Here is an 18,780-nt window from a genome sequence, read left to right as displayed (position 1 = left end):
TACAATGATGCAGCGCAACAAACACAGAGCAGTTTATCTCCCTAATTCACAGAGCGTTACAAAATAATTTGTCATGTTTGCCACTAAATACGTGCAAAGCAGAGCCAAAGGACAAGGGAAGGAAAAAACTCGAAAAACATCACAAAGGATTGAGGGGCAAATCCCACCAGGACTCAGCCAAGACAAGAGGAACGAGAATGAAGTGAATACACGAATGTGGATGAGGTGACCTCGAGAGTGGAAATGAGATCGAGGCCTCAGGGGTGAGTCTGGGAGTGAGACAGAGAAAGTGAGAGAGAGAGACAGGTGGACATCACAACAGAGTGACACGCTGCGCAGTCGAGACGTCACCGTCGGCAAGGTTAGTTAAAGGGAAGGAAAACGTCAACCAGAAAGAATGAAAACGATCTCATACCCGATCTGCTGTCCATAATGTGCACTCCGCCGTGTCATGAAGTAAAACACTTCAGTCAGCTGCAGGGAAAGACAAAAAAGAACAAATAAATACACAGGACAGCAAAGACAAAAAGGAAACGTCATTCATTTACAGTGAACTGGCCACACGGGGGCACTGTTGGGTGGGAACAGGAGCACTGGGGGCGACCTCTAGTGGCTGTGGAGGCAACTGACACACAGATAAGAGTGATAGATAGATAGATAGATAGGAAAGGCACTATATAATTAATAGATAGATAGATAGATAGATAGATAGATAGATAGATAGATAGATAGATAAGGCACTATATGATAGATAGATAGATAGATAGATAGATAGATAGATATGAAAGGCACTATATAATTAATAGATAGATAGATAGATAGATAGATAGATAGATATGAAAGGCACTATATAATTAATAGATAGATAGATAGATATGAAAGGCACTATATAATTAATAGATAGATAGACAGATAGATAGATAGATAGATAGATAGATAGATAGATAGATATGAAAGGCACTATATAATTAATAGATAGATAGATAGATGGATAGATAGATAGATAGATAGATATGAAAGGCACTATATAATTAATAGATAGATAGATAGATAGATAGATAGATAGATAGATAGATAGATAGATACGAAAGACACTATATAATTAATAGATAGATAGATCTTTATTCATATTTGGCTGATTTTAACGGACTCCTGCTCCACACCATCACACAGGCTAATTCAGTTTCTTCTTCTCTTCTAATTATAAAGTTATGATCGATGCCGACAGACCGTTTGTTTCTTTACATGAGAGGGTGGTCCCTAAGTAACCCTCACTAGATGACAGCGGGCTACTGATTCTTAAGGACCCCTGCTGCCATCATGAGTGCAGGTTTGTTTTCTTGATTTGTTGTGTCCTCTTTATGAAAGTGAAATAGACTGCGATATGCTCAAAAATATTTGGATGTACCTTTCAATATAATGTATAATATTTGTAGTTCAAGTTAATATTTTTAAGATTCAATTTGAAATATAATCAAACACACACATTTCTCTTGTAACAAACACGTGTGTAAATGTCTTGTGTGTTTAGTCAGTTGTGTGTGTCATTCGTCTCTTTGTGTTTTCCCCCACTGATGTCACATGTGGGCTCCTCGATGACACCAGTTTGTTGGTGACAGCACCTGTGGGATGTGACCGACTCCACTCTGACACGCTTGTATTAAAATACATTGAAATATCCACATACTATAAAATGTATAGGATAACTAGAATGTACAATATATTTAGAAGCATGTTGTAATAAATATGCTTTACAGTACACTAACACTACTATTTTAAAATACATACAAAATAAAATATTTTATATTTTGGAAAATATGTCACAATATACAAAAATGGCAATAATCTGTATCATTTTTAATATCTTTATGAATGCTGCAAGATATTGTAGAATATTTATAAATGAAGTATGTTGTAGCACATTTTAAAAATATATTTTAATTGGTATTGGTATATATTTTTTAAATATATTGTAAATGTAAGTAATTTTTGTAAAGGCTAGGTAGCTTAATGTAACATTAAAGATGTCTTTATTCACATATATAATATTACATATAAATATATACAGCTTTGTATATTTATCCTTGAAGTATACTGTAACCTATTTTCTTTAAATACTGTATATTCATATTGGTAGCAATATATTTTTAAAAATATATTGAAAATGTATCTAAGGGATAGGTAGCCTAACTAGACGTTACAGATTTTTAAATCTTAATTATTCATATATAATACTAGCCTACTCCGCATAGAATTATTCATTGATGAGTGAACACTTCCTGAAAGACACAGATGTCCAAATGAGGAGGGTTTGAGGATACGACTGTCAGTGAATGAAAAGATGGAACTCTGGAGAGAGCAACATACAATTGTCCGTGACTGAAAACTGGTTTTGGCAGATACAGGCGTATCTTTTTGAAAGTTTGGCCCTGTGCCTTATTAATAGTCATTGCAAAGGCCAATCTAACAGGAAATTGTCTGCGTGTAAAAGTAAAAGGCAAATTAGAATCTGATGGGGTCAGAGAAATCTGGGGAATAAGGACAGTTTGTGAGGTAGCAGCTGTGATAGTCTTACACTCCAGTACATTGTGGCGAATGCTGGTGACAGAAAGTCTAGTGCCTTACAGACATGGATCTCCTCAACCCTGAGCAAATCCATTCAACACAAACATCTGTCTGCAGCCACGCTGATGTGACGTCACCTTCCCACTATCCTCTTACTGAAAAACATTTACAAACGTATTTCACACCGGAATTTCGATGCAACATTTGCTCAAAAACCTTCACGCTCCAGAAATATCTCAACGCACATTTAAACACACACTCCGCTGAACCAACGCATTCCGCACAGGCCTTTCAATGCACTATTTGTTCGAAAACGTTCCGACTGCAGAGATATCTCAACGCACATTTAAAATCACACTCCGCTGAACGAATTATGCAATGTGAACATTGCCAGCAATGCTTCAAAACAACTCGTGCTCTCAAGAAGCACTTACAAACTCATTCCAATTCCTTTCGTTGTCAACTCGCAAACCCCAAGCACAGTCATTGCATTCAGTTTTACGCTGCTTTTCAAGAAGATACCGCCATTCCCGTCCAAGAACATAACATTGGCCTACCTACCGCAGTATGTACTTCTTGCAATGCTCTTCATTGGCCATCAGAGGAGTTGGCGGGCCTGGCCCTGTCGTGCGTATCCCATGGTATCCCATGTTCTTAACAGTTTTCGGGCAGGGCTCTGTGAGTTGGTGGGCGTGGCTCTTTGTCTTGCGTACGTCTTGTGTGCCCTTAGAGAATGGCGGGCGGAGCTCTGTCATGCGTTCCCCATGACGCGGGAGGAGGGTTAGAGTGGGCAGTCGGGGCTCTGTCGTGCATACCCCATGGTCGGGCAACTTGGTCGATTATATATATATATAGACAAGTAGCTGGAACCGAAAAGAACAATGAAAAGTCAACGTGGCTCAGAGGTGCATGTGGACTGTAGCACAGACGAAAGCGACTGAGGCCGTGTTTGGTGAGTTGTTGCGTGTGGGCACATGAGCAGGCAGTGCACATGCCAAGAGAGTGATGGTGGACGTGGGAGGAGAGCTACAGTTGGCGTGCGGGGCTCTGTCGTGCGTATCCCATGACGCGGGAGGAGGGTTAGAGTTGGTGGGCGGGGCTCTGTGAGTTGGCAGGCATGGCTCTCTGTCTTGCGTGCGTCTTGCTTGCCCTTAGTGAATTATATATACAGTATAGATATAGATTTTTTTATTTGATATATGTTCAGTATCTTATTTATAAATGCACTTTTCCTGTAAGTATACTGTAACATATTTTAAAATATATTTATTTCAGTAGCAATAGAATTTTATAAAATGATATTGTAAAGGTATTCAATTAGTATAAGGGCCAGGCTTATACCGTTAAAGATTATATATGAAAACATACAGTATTTTCCACAGAAGCATATTTATCCTTGAAGTACAGTGTAACATATTTTAAAATCTATTTTATTGGGTAGAAAGATATTTTAAAAACTAAATTGTAAATGTATTTCGCTTTAGTAAATTGCCAGGTACGCTTCACCAGACACTACAGATTTCTGTTTTTTCCCTAAACCTTTCCAGACTCCAAAGAACCAACTTCATACACTAAGGACCCCCCTCCCCATAATGAAGTGTTGTTATTTTGTGGTCCTAGGAGGACGCCGTATAATTTTAAACGTGTACATTTCTATTGGCAGGCCAACCGTAAAGCCATGTGCTCTCACAATGTAACTACAAGGCCCATGACTTTGAAATGGGGGGCACAGTGGCGCAGTGCTTTGCAGCGCCTGGTGGGGTCTGTGTGTCCTCCTCTTGCGCACATGATGGTCTGGTCACCGACCTTCTGTTCTGATCTCGTATCCTAACTACGTGAAGTTTGCTGTACCCGAGTGAACGGCGCCACATCCAAAGCTGGTAATTGCGTACACGGAATGTGCCGACAACAGGCTGCAAAAATAAGAGATCGATGGGGCGTAACTGTAACTCTGATACGGAAATCACTCACACATTTTAAACAATTTGTTGCTGTTTGTTTGTTTGTTTTTCCTCGATGGGGGTAACGCAGTACCGCGACGGTGCAGTTCGAGTCCCTACCCTCCGCTGAATGCGCTGCGGATGACGGATTCCCGACTTCGGGCGGCCCTGCTCTTATCTTTTTTCTCTTTTTACTTTCCCCCGTCGGATCTCCATCAGCCAATCTGCGCTGCCCTCCAAAGTCTCCTTTCCACTAGAATCCCACCACAGTTACGCCGCAACATTCCTGCCGCGTCTTCTCCTTTTTTTTTTCGACCCCGATGTTCCGCCACCCCCCACCAAGCTTGAAGCCCCAGCTTAGACAATTACAACTCACTCGGCGCCAGTGGGTGTCATCCGTCCTGCTGGCGGGCTGGCGGCCTCTGGAAGCCTCAGTGGCGGAGCGGTCCCGCAGTCCTGCGCAGTCTGTGCGCCCCGTCGCGCGCCGAGCTCGATGATTTCTCCTGCATTGCAGCAGTAATGAAAGCGGCGGCGGCGGCGACTACAGACGAGAAATATCCCGCCTGGGCCGACGAGAAACGAACGAAACGGCCCGATCTTATTTTATCTCTCCATCAATAACTGGGAACTCACCAATTAAAATTCGGAAAAACATAATAAAAAATAAAGTGTAATGCAGACTTTTTTAGCTACAGCAGAAATCTGATAAGAGCGGAGCGGCACAGAACTCCTTATTTGGTTTAAAACTCCCGCAGTGAACTTTGAAAACACGTACGGGAGTGTCGCTCATTTGGTATGGAAGCCCAAAAACTCTGTAGGTGTACCTAATGGGGCAGAAAGAGACCTCCGGGGCTGCTGCCCTCCATGTGCCACTAAGCAGCTGTCACAAATACCCCTGACCTGTGGGTGTCACTCACTGGCAGCCAAAACAAATACCAGCCAGTAAAGCAGCCAGTCCGAGGGGGGGCATGGACAGCGGAGGACCCTCATTTCCAACGCTACAGTTAGCTGGACAACAAAGTTTTGCTTCCTGAAAAGCTTGTGGTGATTTTGATGGACACCTTCAGGCTGAACAGAAATATAATTTCAGTTTGACCCAAACGTGTAGTCATTTGGAGGAAATGAAACAAACTTTTCTTGAATTTAGTGCGTTTCACCTTTTACTGATGCCGACCCATTGAGCTAAACGTGTGTTGCTGCTGATTTTTATTTGTACTCCCCACTCATCTGACGCTTCACCTTGTTTCAGTGTCCAGCGCCAATGGATCCCGGTGGCCCTGACACTCCTCTTTCATCACCTAAACATTAAATCACACATCAGGCAGATTTCTAGGACTGCGCTGCTTTCACTTACTGTGGCTGAATAATCTGGTTAACTCAAGGGTTGCAGGTTCGAATCCCGGCAGTTACAGAAGGAAGGCTACTGCGCTGGACCCTCGGGAAAGACCCTTAACCTGCAATCACTTCCACAAATAGCTGACCCTGCGCTCAGACCCCAAAAACTCTCTGGAGAGAAAGCTGCGGTATGTGAGGAATGACAAGTTCCGAATACAAGAAATTGTATGCGGTGAAAAAAAAATTTCAAAAATAAATAACAAAAGTTAGACCTCTTATGACTTTACAATGGACTGAAAACTTAATTCACGCTTTTGTTTTTAGTCGACTAGTTTACTGTAATGCACTTCTAACAGGACCACCTAAGAAAGACACCAATTGGTTACAGCAAGTGCAGAATGCAGCAGCAAGATAAAATCTGAGCACATCACCCCAGTCCTCGCGTCGTTACACTGGTTACCCGTGTCGTTCAGAACTGACTTTAAAATTCTACTGATGGTTTATAAAGCCTCCAATAATCTCGTCCCATCCTATATGTTAGAATGTCTGCCCCCACTACAGCCAAGGTCGTAATGTTGTATCTTCGAGTGGAGGTTTAACTTCTAATCATAAGAGACAAACGTAAAAAAAAGTGGCCTTCTGCTGTTAGGCACCTAAAATCTGGAATACGTCACCCATATGGCGCTTTTCCACTGCACAGCACGGTTCAGTACAGCTCACCTTGGTTCGGCTCAGTTTGCGTTTCGACTGCAGTTTAGTACCGCTTTAGAGTGGGCGGGATTATTCACGTGTCGTTATAGTTGCTCCGCCTCTACTGCCGTGACATCATCGTAAACGCGCCACAAACAAACACACAACAATGGAGCATATCGACGGAATGGTGTTCTTCATTCTCGGCATGTGGATGTTTTTAACTGTTTGTAAGTCCGATGGTAGCCGTGTGCGCCCAAGAGCTTAGCGACCTCCTGAAAAAACTTTTTCATTCCGCGTCACCCCATCCAGCTCTCGCTGGATCCGCTCCTCGGCTACCAACGAGGAACGTCTGTACTTCCTCAATAGACCACGAAACAGCCATTTTTGGTTAAAACAAAATGGTGCGTCCGAACCTTCGCTGGCTGTCCTAAAAATCTAGCGGGTCTGTTGTGTCTCGTGTCGCAAGTTCAGTGACGCAGTAATGACGATTTTCTCCGGCCAATCAGTGACCAGCAGAGTTTACACGCCACGCTTTAGTAACGGTTCGGCGCTTGGAACCTCGGCTGAGGTGGTACTAAAAAAAGGACCAGGTACTGTTCCCAGTGGAAAACCCCCCAAAAGTGAGCTGAACTGAACCGTGTCGTGCCGTACTATGCAGTGGAAAAGCGCCAATAGAAATTCGCCAGGCTAATACAGTGGAGCACTTTTAACTCTTTGAGGGCTGAATATTTTTTCCAAAAAACACAAACCAATGGTTTCACACAGAGATCAACATAAAGTATCTGTTGCTGTGTGCTGTGGCCACCAGTTCACCAGGAACGCGCAGCAGGATGGTTGCCAGGCTGTCTTCGCATGGCGAGGGGTCACAGAGCATTACAATCTGGTTTGTATTTCTCGTCATTGTAAGTGGTGGTCCTCCCAGGTGAATGTTGCCATGGGCACATCAGCTACACGATCCTGTTCAACACCGTGATCAACTGATGCTGGTACCTCACATTCATTTTCAATCAAAATCGGGGTCCGACAAGTCAGAGTCCAATTCAGTGATAACACGCAAAACATCATCCATGGAGTATTTTGCTTTACGCATTCGCCTCAGTCTCTAACCAGATGTTGATGCCATTTTTGCCGTTGTTTGCGCCTCGCTAAAAACTGTGTGGCAGACGACCGGGGCCCTTGCCCCACCGGAATGCCTGCAGAAGGGTAAGAACAGGGAAAGGGGCAATATCTTTCCCGGGGCGCAAGTGGGCAGCCCCCCTGGCATACATCAGGGCCACGGATTGGGAAGCTGGGAGGCTCAACCCTGTTGGGGTCCGTGGCCACCGCCAGGGGGCGCCTGGACAGTTCCAGAAGCAAGATCTGCAGCACTTCCACCACACCTGGCAGACACCTGTCTGAAGAGGAGTGGGATTCACGAGCAGTGATTCCACCACACCTGGCAGTGCTGCCAGAGGTCAATTGGGAAGCACCTGGAGCACTTCTGGGTGGCACTATAAAAGGGGCTGCCTCACTACATTAGTCGAGCCGAGTCGGGTGGAAGAGGAGGGAGCTTGCGAGAGAGGAGTGGAGGCGGCAGAAGAAAAGGAGGAAAGTAAAGGACTGAGTTGTTGTGGCTGTTTTGTTGTACCGTGTTGTAAATGGCCTGTATTTGATATAGCGCCTACTAGAGTTCAAGAACCCCCCTAGGCGCTTCACAACACAACAGTCATTCACCCATTCACACACACATTCACATGCTGGTGATGATAAGCTACTTTGTAGCCACAGCTGCCCTGTTGTGCAAGAACAAAATAAACGTGTGTGCCTTGTGGACATCTGGCTGTCTCAGTGTCTGTCTGTGTCTGGCCGTCTTTCACAACTGCTAAAAAACACTTATCTTAATTTTCCTTTTTTTACAGCCACTGTGGCGGATGGCCGGATTCCATGCCCGGCCGGGATGCCCCTTTGGCACTTGGTCCGGGGGAACAGCCGTGGGCGGCATACTACTTCCCCCAGAAAATTTGGTGGCAGCCCCCCATGGGTTGCATCAGGGCCACAGATATGGGACTCCAGAACTCAGCCCTGTTGGGCTCCGTGGCCACCGTCAGGGGGAGCCGCATGGCTTCCATAGCCTGTGTGGACGGGAATGCACCCGGACCTAGGTCATCAATTACCTGAAGCACTTCCGAGTGGGCTATAAAAGGGAGCCAGCAACCACCATTGGGAGCGAGAGTTGGGAGAAGGAGGACAACACATGCCAGGAGGAGTGGTGGTGAAGACCGGTGCGTTTTGTTTTGGTGTATTTCTTTTGGTGCCGTGCCTGTGGGACACGGGGAAGACGGGCCCCACAGGTGAAGACAATAAATTTGCATTATTTTTACGTGTGCCTCCCTGTCTCTTTGTGATGGGTCGGGCCCCATATAGCGCCTTTCACACCACATTTTAGTTGTATTCCTGATCGACAATATGGGCACAGCAGTATCATATTCTTCAGGAATCCAGAATCTGTACTAATCTCTGCCATTCTCTGCTGTCTGTTCTGGTTCTCCTGCGGTGTCAATCTGCACCACCACCACCACCACCAGATCAAGGCACCGGGTGGCCCCCTGAAGTGATGGAATGAAGACGGGCGTCTCGGCGGTCCACAAGACCAACTTTGACAAGTCCTATCATGTGATGCTTGAAATCAAAGAGGGCTGGTTTAAGAACATTTATGTTAGGTAGAACGCCCAGTGGGGGCCTTGGAGCCCCTGCAGATTTTGTTTTTTTTTTTTATCTCCAGCCTAAGTGGAGTTTTTCTTTTTTTCTGTCCTCCTGGCTTCTCATCTGACCTTGTCACCAGACTCACATCATAACGCTGTGTATAACGACGCCGCTCTTTTACTTGTTATTTACCTGTTTTTTAAGACCATTTCGATTTATTGGTTTCATTTTCTTTCTTTGTTATTTATTCTTTAATATTATTGCCTAATCTTACCTGTTTTTCTCTTGCAACTTTCTCTTTGATGTCTCGTAAAGCACTTTAGCCGCGTTGGTGGTTGTACTTCAGAGGGTGTCGTAACACGGTCTGTTCCCACTCCACTACTTTAGGACAGATGGAGGGTTTTTAAGTAATCGGTAGAAGTTGGGACACCTGTGCAAACTGTCTGCTTTATAGAAAAACGTATTCTTAAAATCGGTAATCTCTACGCATTAGAAAAGTATTATAGAGCCCACGAGAAAAGTAAAGTATTTTACCAAGCATTAAGATGTAAGAGCCAGGATTAAAAAGACTCAGGCCTGAATATTTTTATTGTTCTATATGAGCTACAAATAACCGATAGTTCACTAAGCCAAAGGCAGTTTACTGCTTACCTTTTCACCATTTTAGGTCGTTCACAGCATTTCAACTGATTCAACTTGAAGGAAAACTGACTACCTTTGACAGGTAGTGTACCATCTCAAGGCATGCAGCCCCTGGTGGGCACAACCCTTCATCGAGGTGCCACTAAAGCAACTGAAGGGTAAAGGATTCTAGCTGAGTATTGTACATCGGGGGGCAGTGTTGGATCGGTACTAAAATTTTGACTTCAGTATGGACACCAGCTTTCGGACCTTAGTGCTGCTACCAAAACGGCACCGAAGCAAATGATGCCAAACTCCGAATGTTCCTGTCTTACTTCAGTCCCCCCCAGTGCACCACCCAATCGCTCCCCACCCGGCTGTGCCAAACTACCGTATATACTCACGGATAAGTTGGGACTTGATTTTACTGTATCATTTCTGGTATTTTATAATGTTGGTCGTATAAAAACTCACGCTATTGATCCAAGAGATTATGATATGCTAACACCCACCCGAGAGAGTAACCACGGGGCACACGGCCTTTATTTTCTACGTATTGTGCCTACGTGACCACACAGCAATACCCAAACTATTCCGAAGCGACGTTTGCACTGTTTTGTGTTTTTTGTATCTCACACCCTCATACACCTTTATCGTAAGAGCATCACTTATCTCCAATAAGAAGAAAATATGAAGCTGGTTTTAAATGAAATGTCGTTGAAGTAGCGAAAGAAATTTGGCAACTGCACTGCTGCAACAGAATCCGCTGTGTCTGAGAAACTGATGCGAGACTGCAGGAGGAAAATAAAATTAAAAAAAATGTAAGTGTCGCATTTTTGAACAGGCGTATAAGTCGGGGTCTGATTTTATGATCTACTAGCCAACCCGCGGCGTACCATACGCCGCATGATCAGGCCGGTTTTTTAATGATTTTTAAGCGCAGGGAGAAAATTAACATTTGAAAAATCGGTAATATAATAAATCAGCAAGAAAAGCAACATTGTAACAATGCACGGAACGAAGCAACACACAATCGTCCGTGACTGAAAACTGGCGCACCGTCCTCGCGCCTTCTCCTGCCAGACGGAGGGATGGGGGTGGACGGCGCTCAGGCGCGGAGGGTGGAATGGGAGGAGAGGAGAAGGACGTCCACTCCGCTCTGTCCGTCATGCTAGTCTGCTGATTTCTCGTTCAGTATGCACTGCCCGCTCATGTGCCCACCTCTAACTTGTCACTCGAGTCGTTGTCGTCTTTACCCAGTCCAGATGTACCTGTGACTCACGTAGACGTCTCATTGCTCTGTGCGGTTTTGGCTGCCTTTCTATATATAATCCACCAAGACACCCGACCACGGTAGTAGCGAGGAGGGACGGGGGTGTGCACAAAGGGTAGGGACGTAATCAGTGGAGCGTAGGAGTCGCACTTAGTGGGAATTGTACGGTTTGCAGCCCGAATGGGGTTCAACGGCTTACCCATGCCTCTCTGCGCTGGGTAGACACACGCTCAATGTCATACATAAGCCGCTGACAAGTAAGACACTTATGGCGCACGCAGGAAGGAGACACGCCCACCAACTCCAAGACCCTTGGATACGACGATAACTCGCAGAGCCGCGCCCACCCAGGAACACAGAAGATGTTTCCCTGCCCACCAACACTTCTTTTTTACCGGCCCGCGTCTACCCTCGCTCTGGCAGAGAAACGTCTTCCGTATGTTTGTCGCGGACGCTAATTGCTGCATGTACTGTAGCGTGTAAAACAGTTTGCTATGGTGCACGCGGTCGTGCGTCGTAACCGAAAACTCGGTTTTTAAAGACTGCTTACTTCATTGTGTTTTAACCTCAGTTGTAAAGGAATGTTTTAAGGACCCCACGGGATACCCCTCGCAAACCGTTTTACACGCTGCAAATGGCGACTCACCTCCGCAAGAAACATGCCACTATAAAGTTCATAGTATGAACAGTCAAGGTGGCTCGGAGGAACATGAGGCCTCTACGACAGACGAATATAAAGGACGCCGCTCTTTCTGTGTCGTCGCGTCCGAGTTGGTGGGCGTGGCTCTGCGAGTTGTCGTCGTATCCAATGGTCTTGGAGTTGGTGGGCGTGGCCCCTTCCTGCGTGCGCCATAGGTGTCTCACTTGTCGGCGGCTTAGTGAATCCACGCCCCTTCCGGCGTGCTTTCCATGGGTGTCTTGCCTTAGTGAATTACTGTGGGATGCAATAGTTTGGGCAACCTTGTTAATAGTCATTATTTTTCTGTATAAATCACTGGTTGTTATGATAAAAAATGTCAGTTAAATATATCATATAGGAGACACACACAGTGATATTTGAGAAGTGAAATGAAGTTTATTGGATTTACAGAAAGTGTGCAATAATTGTTCAAAAAAAAAACAGGCAGGTACATAAATTTGGGCACCGTTGTCATTTTATTGATTCCCAAACTTTTAGAACTAATTATTGGAACTCCAATTGGCTTGGTAAGCTCAGTGACCCCTGACCTACATACACAGGTGAATCCGAGTATTTAAGGGGGTCAATTGTAAGTTTCCCTCCTCCTTTAATTTTCTCTGAAGAGTAGCAACATGGGGGTCACAAAACAACTCTCTAATGACCTGAAGACAAAGATTGTTCACCATCATGGTTTAGGGGAAGGATACAGAAAGCTGTCCCAGAGATTTGAAGCTGTCTGTTTCCACAGTTAGGAACATATTGAGGAAATGGAAGACCACAGGCTCAGTTCAAGTTAAGGCTCAAGTGGCAGACCAAGAAAGATTTCGATAGACAGAAGCGATGAATGGTGAGAACAGTCAGAGTCAACCCACAGACCAGCACCAAAGACCTACAACATCATCTTGCAGCAGATGGAGTCACTGTGCATCGTTCAACCATTCGCGACTTTACACAAGGAGATGCTGTATGCGAGAGTGATGCAGAGGAAGCACAAACAGAGCCGCTTGAGGTCTGCTCAAGCACATTTGGACAAGCCAGCTTCATTTTGGAATAAGGTGCTGTGGACTGATGAAACTAAAATGAGTTATTTGGGCATAACAAGGGCGTTATGCATGGAGGAAAAAGAACACAGCATTCCAAGAAAACACCTGCTACCTACAGTAAAATATGGTGGTGGTTCCATCATGCTGTGGGGCTGTGTGGCCAGTGCAGGGACTGGGAATCTTGTCAAAGTTGAGGGACGCATGGATTCCACTCAGTATCAGCAGATTCTGGAGACCAATGTCCAGGAATCAGTGACAAAGCTGAAGCTGCGCCGGGCTGGATCTTTCAACAAGACAACGACCAAACACTGCTCAAAATCCAATAAGGCATTCATGCAGAGGAACAAGTACAACGTTCTGGAATGGCCATCTCAGTCCCCAGACCTGAATATAATTGAAAATCTGTGGTGTGAGTTAAAGAGAGCTGTCCATGCTCAGAAGCCATCAAACCTGAATGAACTAGAGATGTTTTGTAAAGAGGAATGGTCCAAAATACCTTCAACCACAATCCAGACTCTCATTGGAACCTACAGGAAGCGTTTAGAGGCTGTAATTTCTGCAAAAGGCAGATCTACTAAATATTGATTTCATTTCTTTTTTGTGGTGCCCAAATTTATGCACCTGCCTGATTTTGTTTGAACAATTATTGCACACTTTCTGTAAATCCAATAAACTTCATTTCACTTCTCAAATATCACTGTGTGTGTCTCCTATATGATATATTTAACTGACATTTTTTATCGTAACAACCAACGATTTATACAGGAAAATAATGACTATGAACAAGGTTGCCCAAACTTTTGCATCCCACTGTATATATATATATAGATTTTTCGGGTTTCAAGACCCAATGTATATGTGAGTATATACGGTACATACCTGCTTCCCTCTTGATGGACGTGAAGTCCCGAACGCAATAAGGGCTCCCCCCACAGTCTAGATTGTGTTGAACCATATGGTGGTGTGTTGGTGTGGGGGTGGCAGAGGGGTCCCAAATGCGTCAATGCAGTGCAATAGCGAATGTCGAGAGGTGGCAGTGGGAGACTGAGAGGAGAGTGCTAACGTTTACTTTCGGTATTGAAATTCCTGAAATGCTGGTACCACACACACCATTTCAAAATCTGGATTTTTCCGGCCTCTTCCAGGACCGGTACACCAAAATACCGTATATCGTATACAAATCTCTTTATGTAAGTCAGAGTGCTAATGGCTGACCCAGAGCTGAGAGAACATGAACAATAAAACCTGAGCAGGGCAGGCATTGTGTTTCTTACCCTGACACTTCCCCGTAAGGGGGCTCCTCACAGGCGGCCCACTGAGGCTCATATCTAGTCTGGGGATCTGCTCCTGGACGCTCGAGCTGTTTCTGGAGTCCTCCTGGACTCTGTTTGATCCCAACGCTCCACAGTCGGAGACTAAACAGCTCGTCTGCCGTGAGGCTGGCTGATGGCGGATGACGTTCCCCGTTTTCCTACGCAGGCTTTCTCGGCGGGACTTGAAGATTCCTAAATGTGACACTGGGTGAGGTGAGGGTCACCCTGCAACACCCCGAAGGACAAAAGTGGAGGAGGATTATTACAAACGACCCTACTCTCTCCCTGTGAGGGAGGCCCACTGGTTTACGTTTAGTGGGCCTGAGTCTACCAGGGGTCCTCTTTCTCACAGTTTAGTTATTTCAGTCGTGGCACAAAAGTTTGGTGAGGGTATAAAAAGGGGGGCAGGTGAATGGATGGAAGAAGAAACGGAGAAGAAGGAAAGGTTCTGACGAGGGCCTTAGGGGATTTGAATGAGATGGGGGTCTCAGAGGTAGGGAGTCAACTGTGTAGTAGAAACAGGGAGAATGAAGATGGATAAGAGGAGGAGGTTAGAGGAGGGAGAAGATGAAGGGCTGGCATTTTAGGGTCAAATGAGGTGGAGGGGGGCAGGTTAGAATTGGGGAAGTGAAAAGGCTGCATGGGAAGAGTGGATGAAATCACAGAACGGAGGTGAAAGGGGAACTCGGGGGTCTAAAGTGAAGGAAAACTACTGGAGGAGCGGAGAGGAGAGAAAGAATTTCAGCGATTCAAAAGGGAGGCCTGGACCTCCGGCATTGAGACCCTCATCCTTCTCCTGTCACCTTGGCAGAGGAGCAGAGGAGAGAATGTTCTGGCTCAGCGCAGCTTCCTGTAATCCAAGAACAGCAGAAACCTTTGTGAAAGTGCACCCCTGGGAAAGCTGGGCAGGAAACTTTTGTTTGCACCCCCAAATTCGCCCCTCACTCTTAGCCACAGAAAAAAGGCCTGAAGGGATTCATCTGTAGAAGAAAAAAAAAAAAGAATGGAAACCCGAGAATGTATCTCACAATTAAGAAGAAGGCCCACCGCACTCTTCCGACGGACGAACACACAACTGCCGTTCCTTCAGTGCATCTGCTGGCATCTTACAGATACCGAGGGCATGTCGGGGCACCAGATGCTGTCTCCTCCTGTCCTGTAGACTCCCACCGGCTCTGAGTCGGTGCAACTTAGTTTCACGACAGTTGATCCTGCGAGTTGTTCACACGTCTGCTACTCCTCAGTGCCTGGACTCCCAGCCTATGAGCTTGTTTATACTGTGGTGTGCTGGGCACGAACGTCACTTCAGGAGAGGCCCACCGAATCCCAACCTGATTAAGAAGGGCTGACTCAGTTATGGGACCCCCATCACTTCAGGAGTGGCCCACCGAATCCCAACCTGATTAAGAAGGCTGATTCAGTTATGGGACCCCCATCACTTCAGGAGAGGCCCACCAAATCCCAACCTGATTAAGAAGGGCGGACTCAGTTATGGGACCCCCATCACTTCAGGAGAGGCCCACCGAATCCCAACCAGATTAAAGGGGCTGACTTAGTCATGGGACCCCCGTCACTTCAGGAGAGGCCCACCGAATCCCAACCTGATTAAGAAGGCTGATTCAGTTATGGGACCCCCGTCACTTCAGGAGAGGCCCACCGAATCCCAACCTGATTAAAGGGGCTGATTCAGTTATGGGACCCCCGTCACTTCAGGAGACGCCCACCGAATCCCAACCTGATTAAGAAGGTAGGTGCGCTCCAATGTCAGATGTTACCGCCATATCTGATCTTGTTCAGCTCTGACGGGAGAGCGTCCCCCGCGTGTGGAGAAAACCACGTGACCGTGATATCTCTGCCAATGAGGAGCTACCCTCTAAAACAAACTGTGAACAAACAGTCATCGCTAGCTAAGGTAAGGTGCACTCCAACACATGGCGAGAGGTAGAGCGACTCGAATGGAGGCTGGCACGTGAGTGAGGAGGGTCCCTGATGTCCTTTGACAGCTCTGTGGTGATGCCCAGGGAGGTTGAGAAGTTGGAATGGAAGAAGTGGATTCTGAGGACACACATAAGAGGCTGAGATCAGGAGTATCTGTGATTGATTGATTGTAATCTGTGTGCCACGTGGGCACATTGCCAATCTGTGGGAGCCAGGGATCAAATCAATTGATAATTTTTATGTAATGTGGTTTTTGCTGGATTTTTGGTTGACATTTTGTCTTTCTCCATTAAAATGAAACTACCATAACAATCAGAGGCTGTTCATTTCCTTGTAAGTGAGCAAACTTACAAATTCGGCAGGCGGTCAGATACTTATTTCCCCCCCTTTGTGCATCAATACAATGCCATGACTTGCATCAACCTCAAATTGACTTTGCAGACGCTTTCCATGACTCCCACACGTCACAATAATGACCCAATCCTCTGTGACTGGGTGGACTGGCCATGCCAATCCCAAGAAAAGAACTGCGGCACCAGCCCGGCAACCCCATTTAATTAAGCAGCAGAAAAAGTGCCAATGGCACAAAATGAAGTCGTCCCTCGCTCCTTATCAAAAGGTTCTGTCATGGGGCGTTCTGGCCTCGCTGAGGGTACAAGAAGAATGAGAGACACTGCCTTCCTGGTACTGCTGCCCGCTTCTATGGCGTCAAAACGGAAGGGGTGGAGTCTTCTCTGGGTGCTGTGGGAGGGGCTTGGCATCCGCTTTGGGCGTTTTCTCAGAACTGCAATAGAGTTGGCGACATCACCCTATACCCTGTCACTTACCTCAGCAGAGCTTGGCAGTGACCCCCTAGACGCACACTTATAAAGCTGGCAATGCATCCTAAAAAAGACCCTCCACATTTGAACCCCTCAAGCACTTCTGCTCCCTCCAGCATCAGACATTACAGGTCAAGAGGGAGACGGTGCCCCCAAGTGAGGGTCTGATCTTCACTCCACCCCCACCCCCCGTTCTGCAGTGGAGTTGTGGGTGCACATCAACCGTCAGCTCAGCACAAAAAAAGGGAAGATGAGGCAGCGAATGTGCCAATTTCATTAGAACGCCATGGATCATAAAGCTACAGGCTAATGAGATGGCTCCTAATTCTTCCCCTGGGTGGTGGTGGGGGGGGGGTCTTCTGCTATACTTCTTATAATAACCACTTGAAAAACAACCCCCACATGGGGCATACCTGCCAAAAGCCCATCGGAATGCAGTTACATTTCCGCGGAGGCCAGACTGTCCTGAAGGACGCGATGGGAACAATCAGCAGAATTTCTGCGCCTCTTTTGTGCCGCCAAGTTATCGTTGGCGCTTAACTGATTAACGAGCCGCAGCCCCAAGTTTAGAGCAAGAAAACTGGAGGAGGGCCTCTGCACCATCGGGCCCAGCATACGACTTCGGTGACAGGGCCGGGAGATTTAGAGATGGAAAAAAAAAAAAACCACAAAAAAAAGGTGATGGAGTGCAGGCAGATGAGGAAGAGACAGAAAAATAAATGGGCAAGGCGATAAGTGCAGTTAGTGCAGATACGAGGAAGGAAATGAAAAATGAACGTCAGCAAACAAAATAAAAAAAGAAGAAGGAGCACTTAATGGACTGCGACTCAAAAGACCTCAAGTGCTGGCTGGTCACCCACCAGAAATCGTCTTTGACGACTGATGATTGATCTCGGGCAACTGACATCCTGCCTGGCGTGTGCCTAAAGCGGACCACCTCCACCCACTGGGCTCCTGACGAGACACTCATGAGCCCTCCTTACTAAGGAGTTACACATCAATAATGAGTCACATACAAAGGTAAATAAAATCAACTCGTCTCTGAAATATAAATGGGGGATACGCAGCTTAGTGATGCTGCCTTATGGCTTCAAACCCCAATCCAGGTATTCAATGTGTGGCGCTAACATGTTCTCCCTGTGTCTGGTGTTACACACACACGCATGGGCTCAATTAATATTGCTTCTCAGCTGACCAAGGGGTTGGCACTGTCATCTAATATTTTCTCTCTTTGTCCCTCAGCAGACCAACCGAAGAACCCACCCAGTAAGGTCGCTTCCGGGCTACAAGTCCCACCTCCAGATGAGATCACTTCTGCCTCCCAGAACCCTCCACATGATGAGGGTTCACCTCTAGCTCCGCTTCACGAATTCCCACCTTTTTCTGTCTACTAACGTTAGTCAGTTCACTCGTGGACTCCGTTCTGTAAAGACGTGTTTTCATTGTTTGCCAGACTTTCAGTATACAGGGTGGCCGAGGTCAAACCTTTTTCTGCCTCTGCTCATTTTTTTGTTATATTGGTGTAGTCGGCAGGATTTGTGCTCAAGATGTCCAAAGATATAGCAACTGAGGCAGAGCAACATGGCTGGCATACCCAGGTGCTCCTGGTAGAGGTGGGATGTGTAGAGGGTTTGTAGCCAAGTCAAAAATCAGGCTTCTGAACGGGATGGGAGTACGAGGGCAGGCCTTCTGACAGGCCATCAAGTCGCTTTCAGAAGCTGCAACTGGTTTTGGTTGAGGAGAAAGAATCCCAAAGGGGCTGCAAAATGATAAGCAAGGGGTAAAAATGGAGAGGAGCACACCTGGGACACCCATTGGGGCTGTTGAGCCCTATGAAGCTGTAGTGGGCCTATCAATGAAACACCGATGAAGCAGGG

General features: G+C 46.2%; 1 protein-coding gene across 4 annotated transcripts in view; it reads right to left on the bottom strand.

Annotated features, from left to right (window-relative positions):
* The window catches only part of kank4 (KN motif and ankyrin repeat domains 4), a 165,303-nt gene that overhangs the window by 32,980 nt on the left and 113,543 nt on the right, over nt 1–18,780 (bottom strand). For 2 of the 4 annotated variants that reach the window (XM_039734518.1, XM_039734519.1), the window contains one exon: nt 416–474. In XM_039734518.1, the coding sequence (XP_039590452.1) occupies nt 416–431 (16 nt within the window). In that variant the 5' untranslated portion in view covers nt 432–474. Of the gene's footprint in view, nt 1–415; nt 475–3,126; nt 3,397–4,881; nt 5,221–18,780 lie in introns of those variants that run through there. The other 2 variants (XM_039734517.1, XM_039734520.1) reach the window with 2 other exon arrangements.

The sequence above is a fragment of the Polypterus senegalus genome, chromosome 14 (assembly GCF_016835505.1).
Source record: "Polypterus senegalus isolate Bchr_013 chromosome 14, ASM1683550v1, whole genome shotgun sequence".
Classification (NCBI taxonomy): Eukaryota; Metazoa; Chordata; class Cladistia; order Polypteriformes; family Polypteridae; genus Polypterus; species Polypterus senegalus.
The sequence above is the reverse complement of the archived record's forward strand: the minus strand, read 5'-3'. Positions and strand labels throughout refer to the sequence as shown.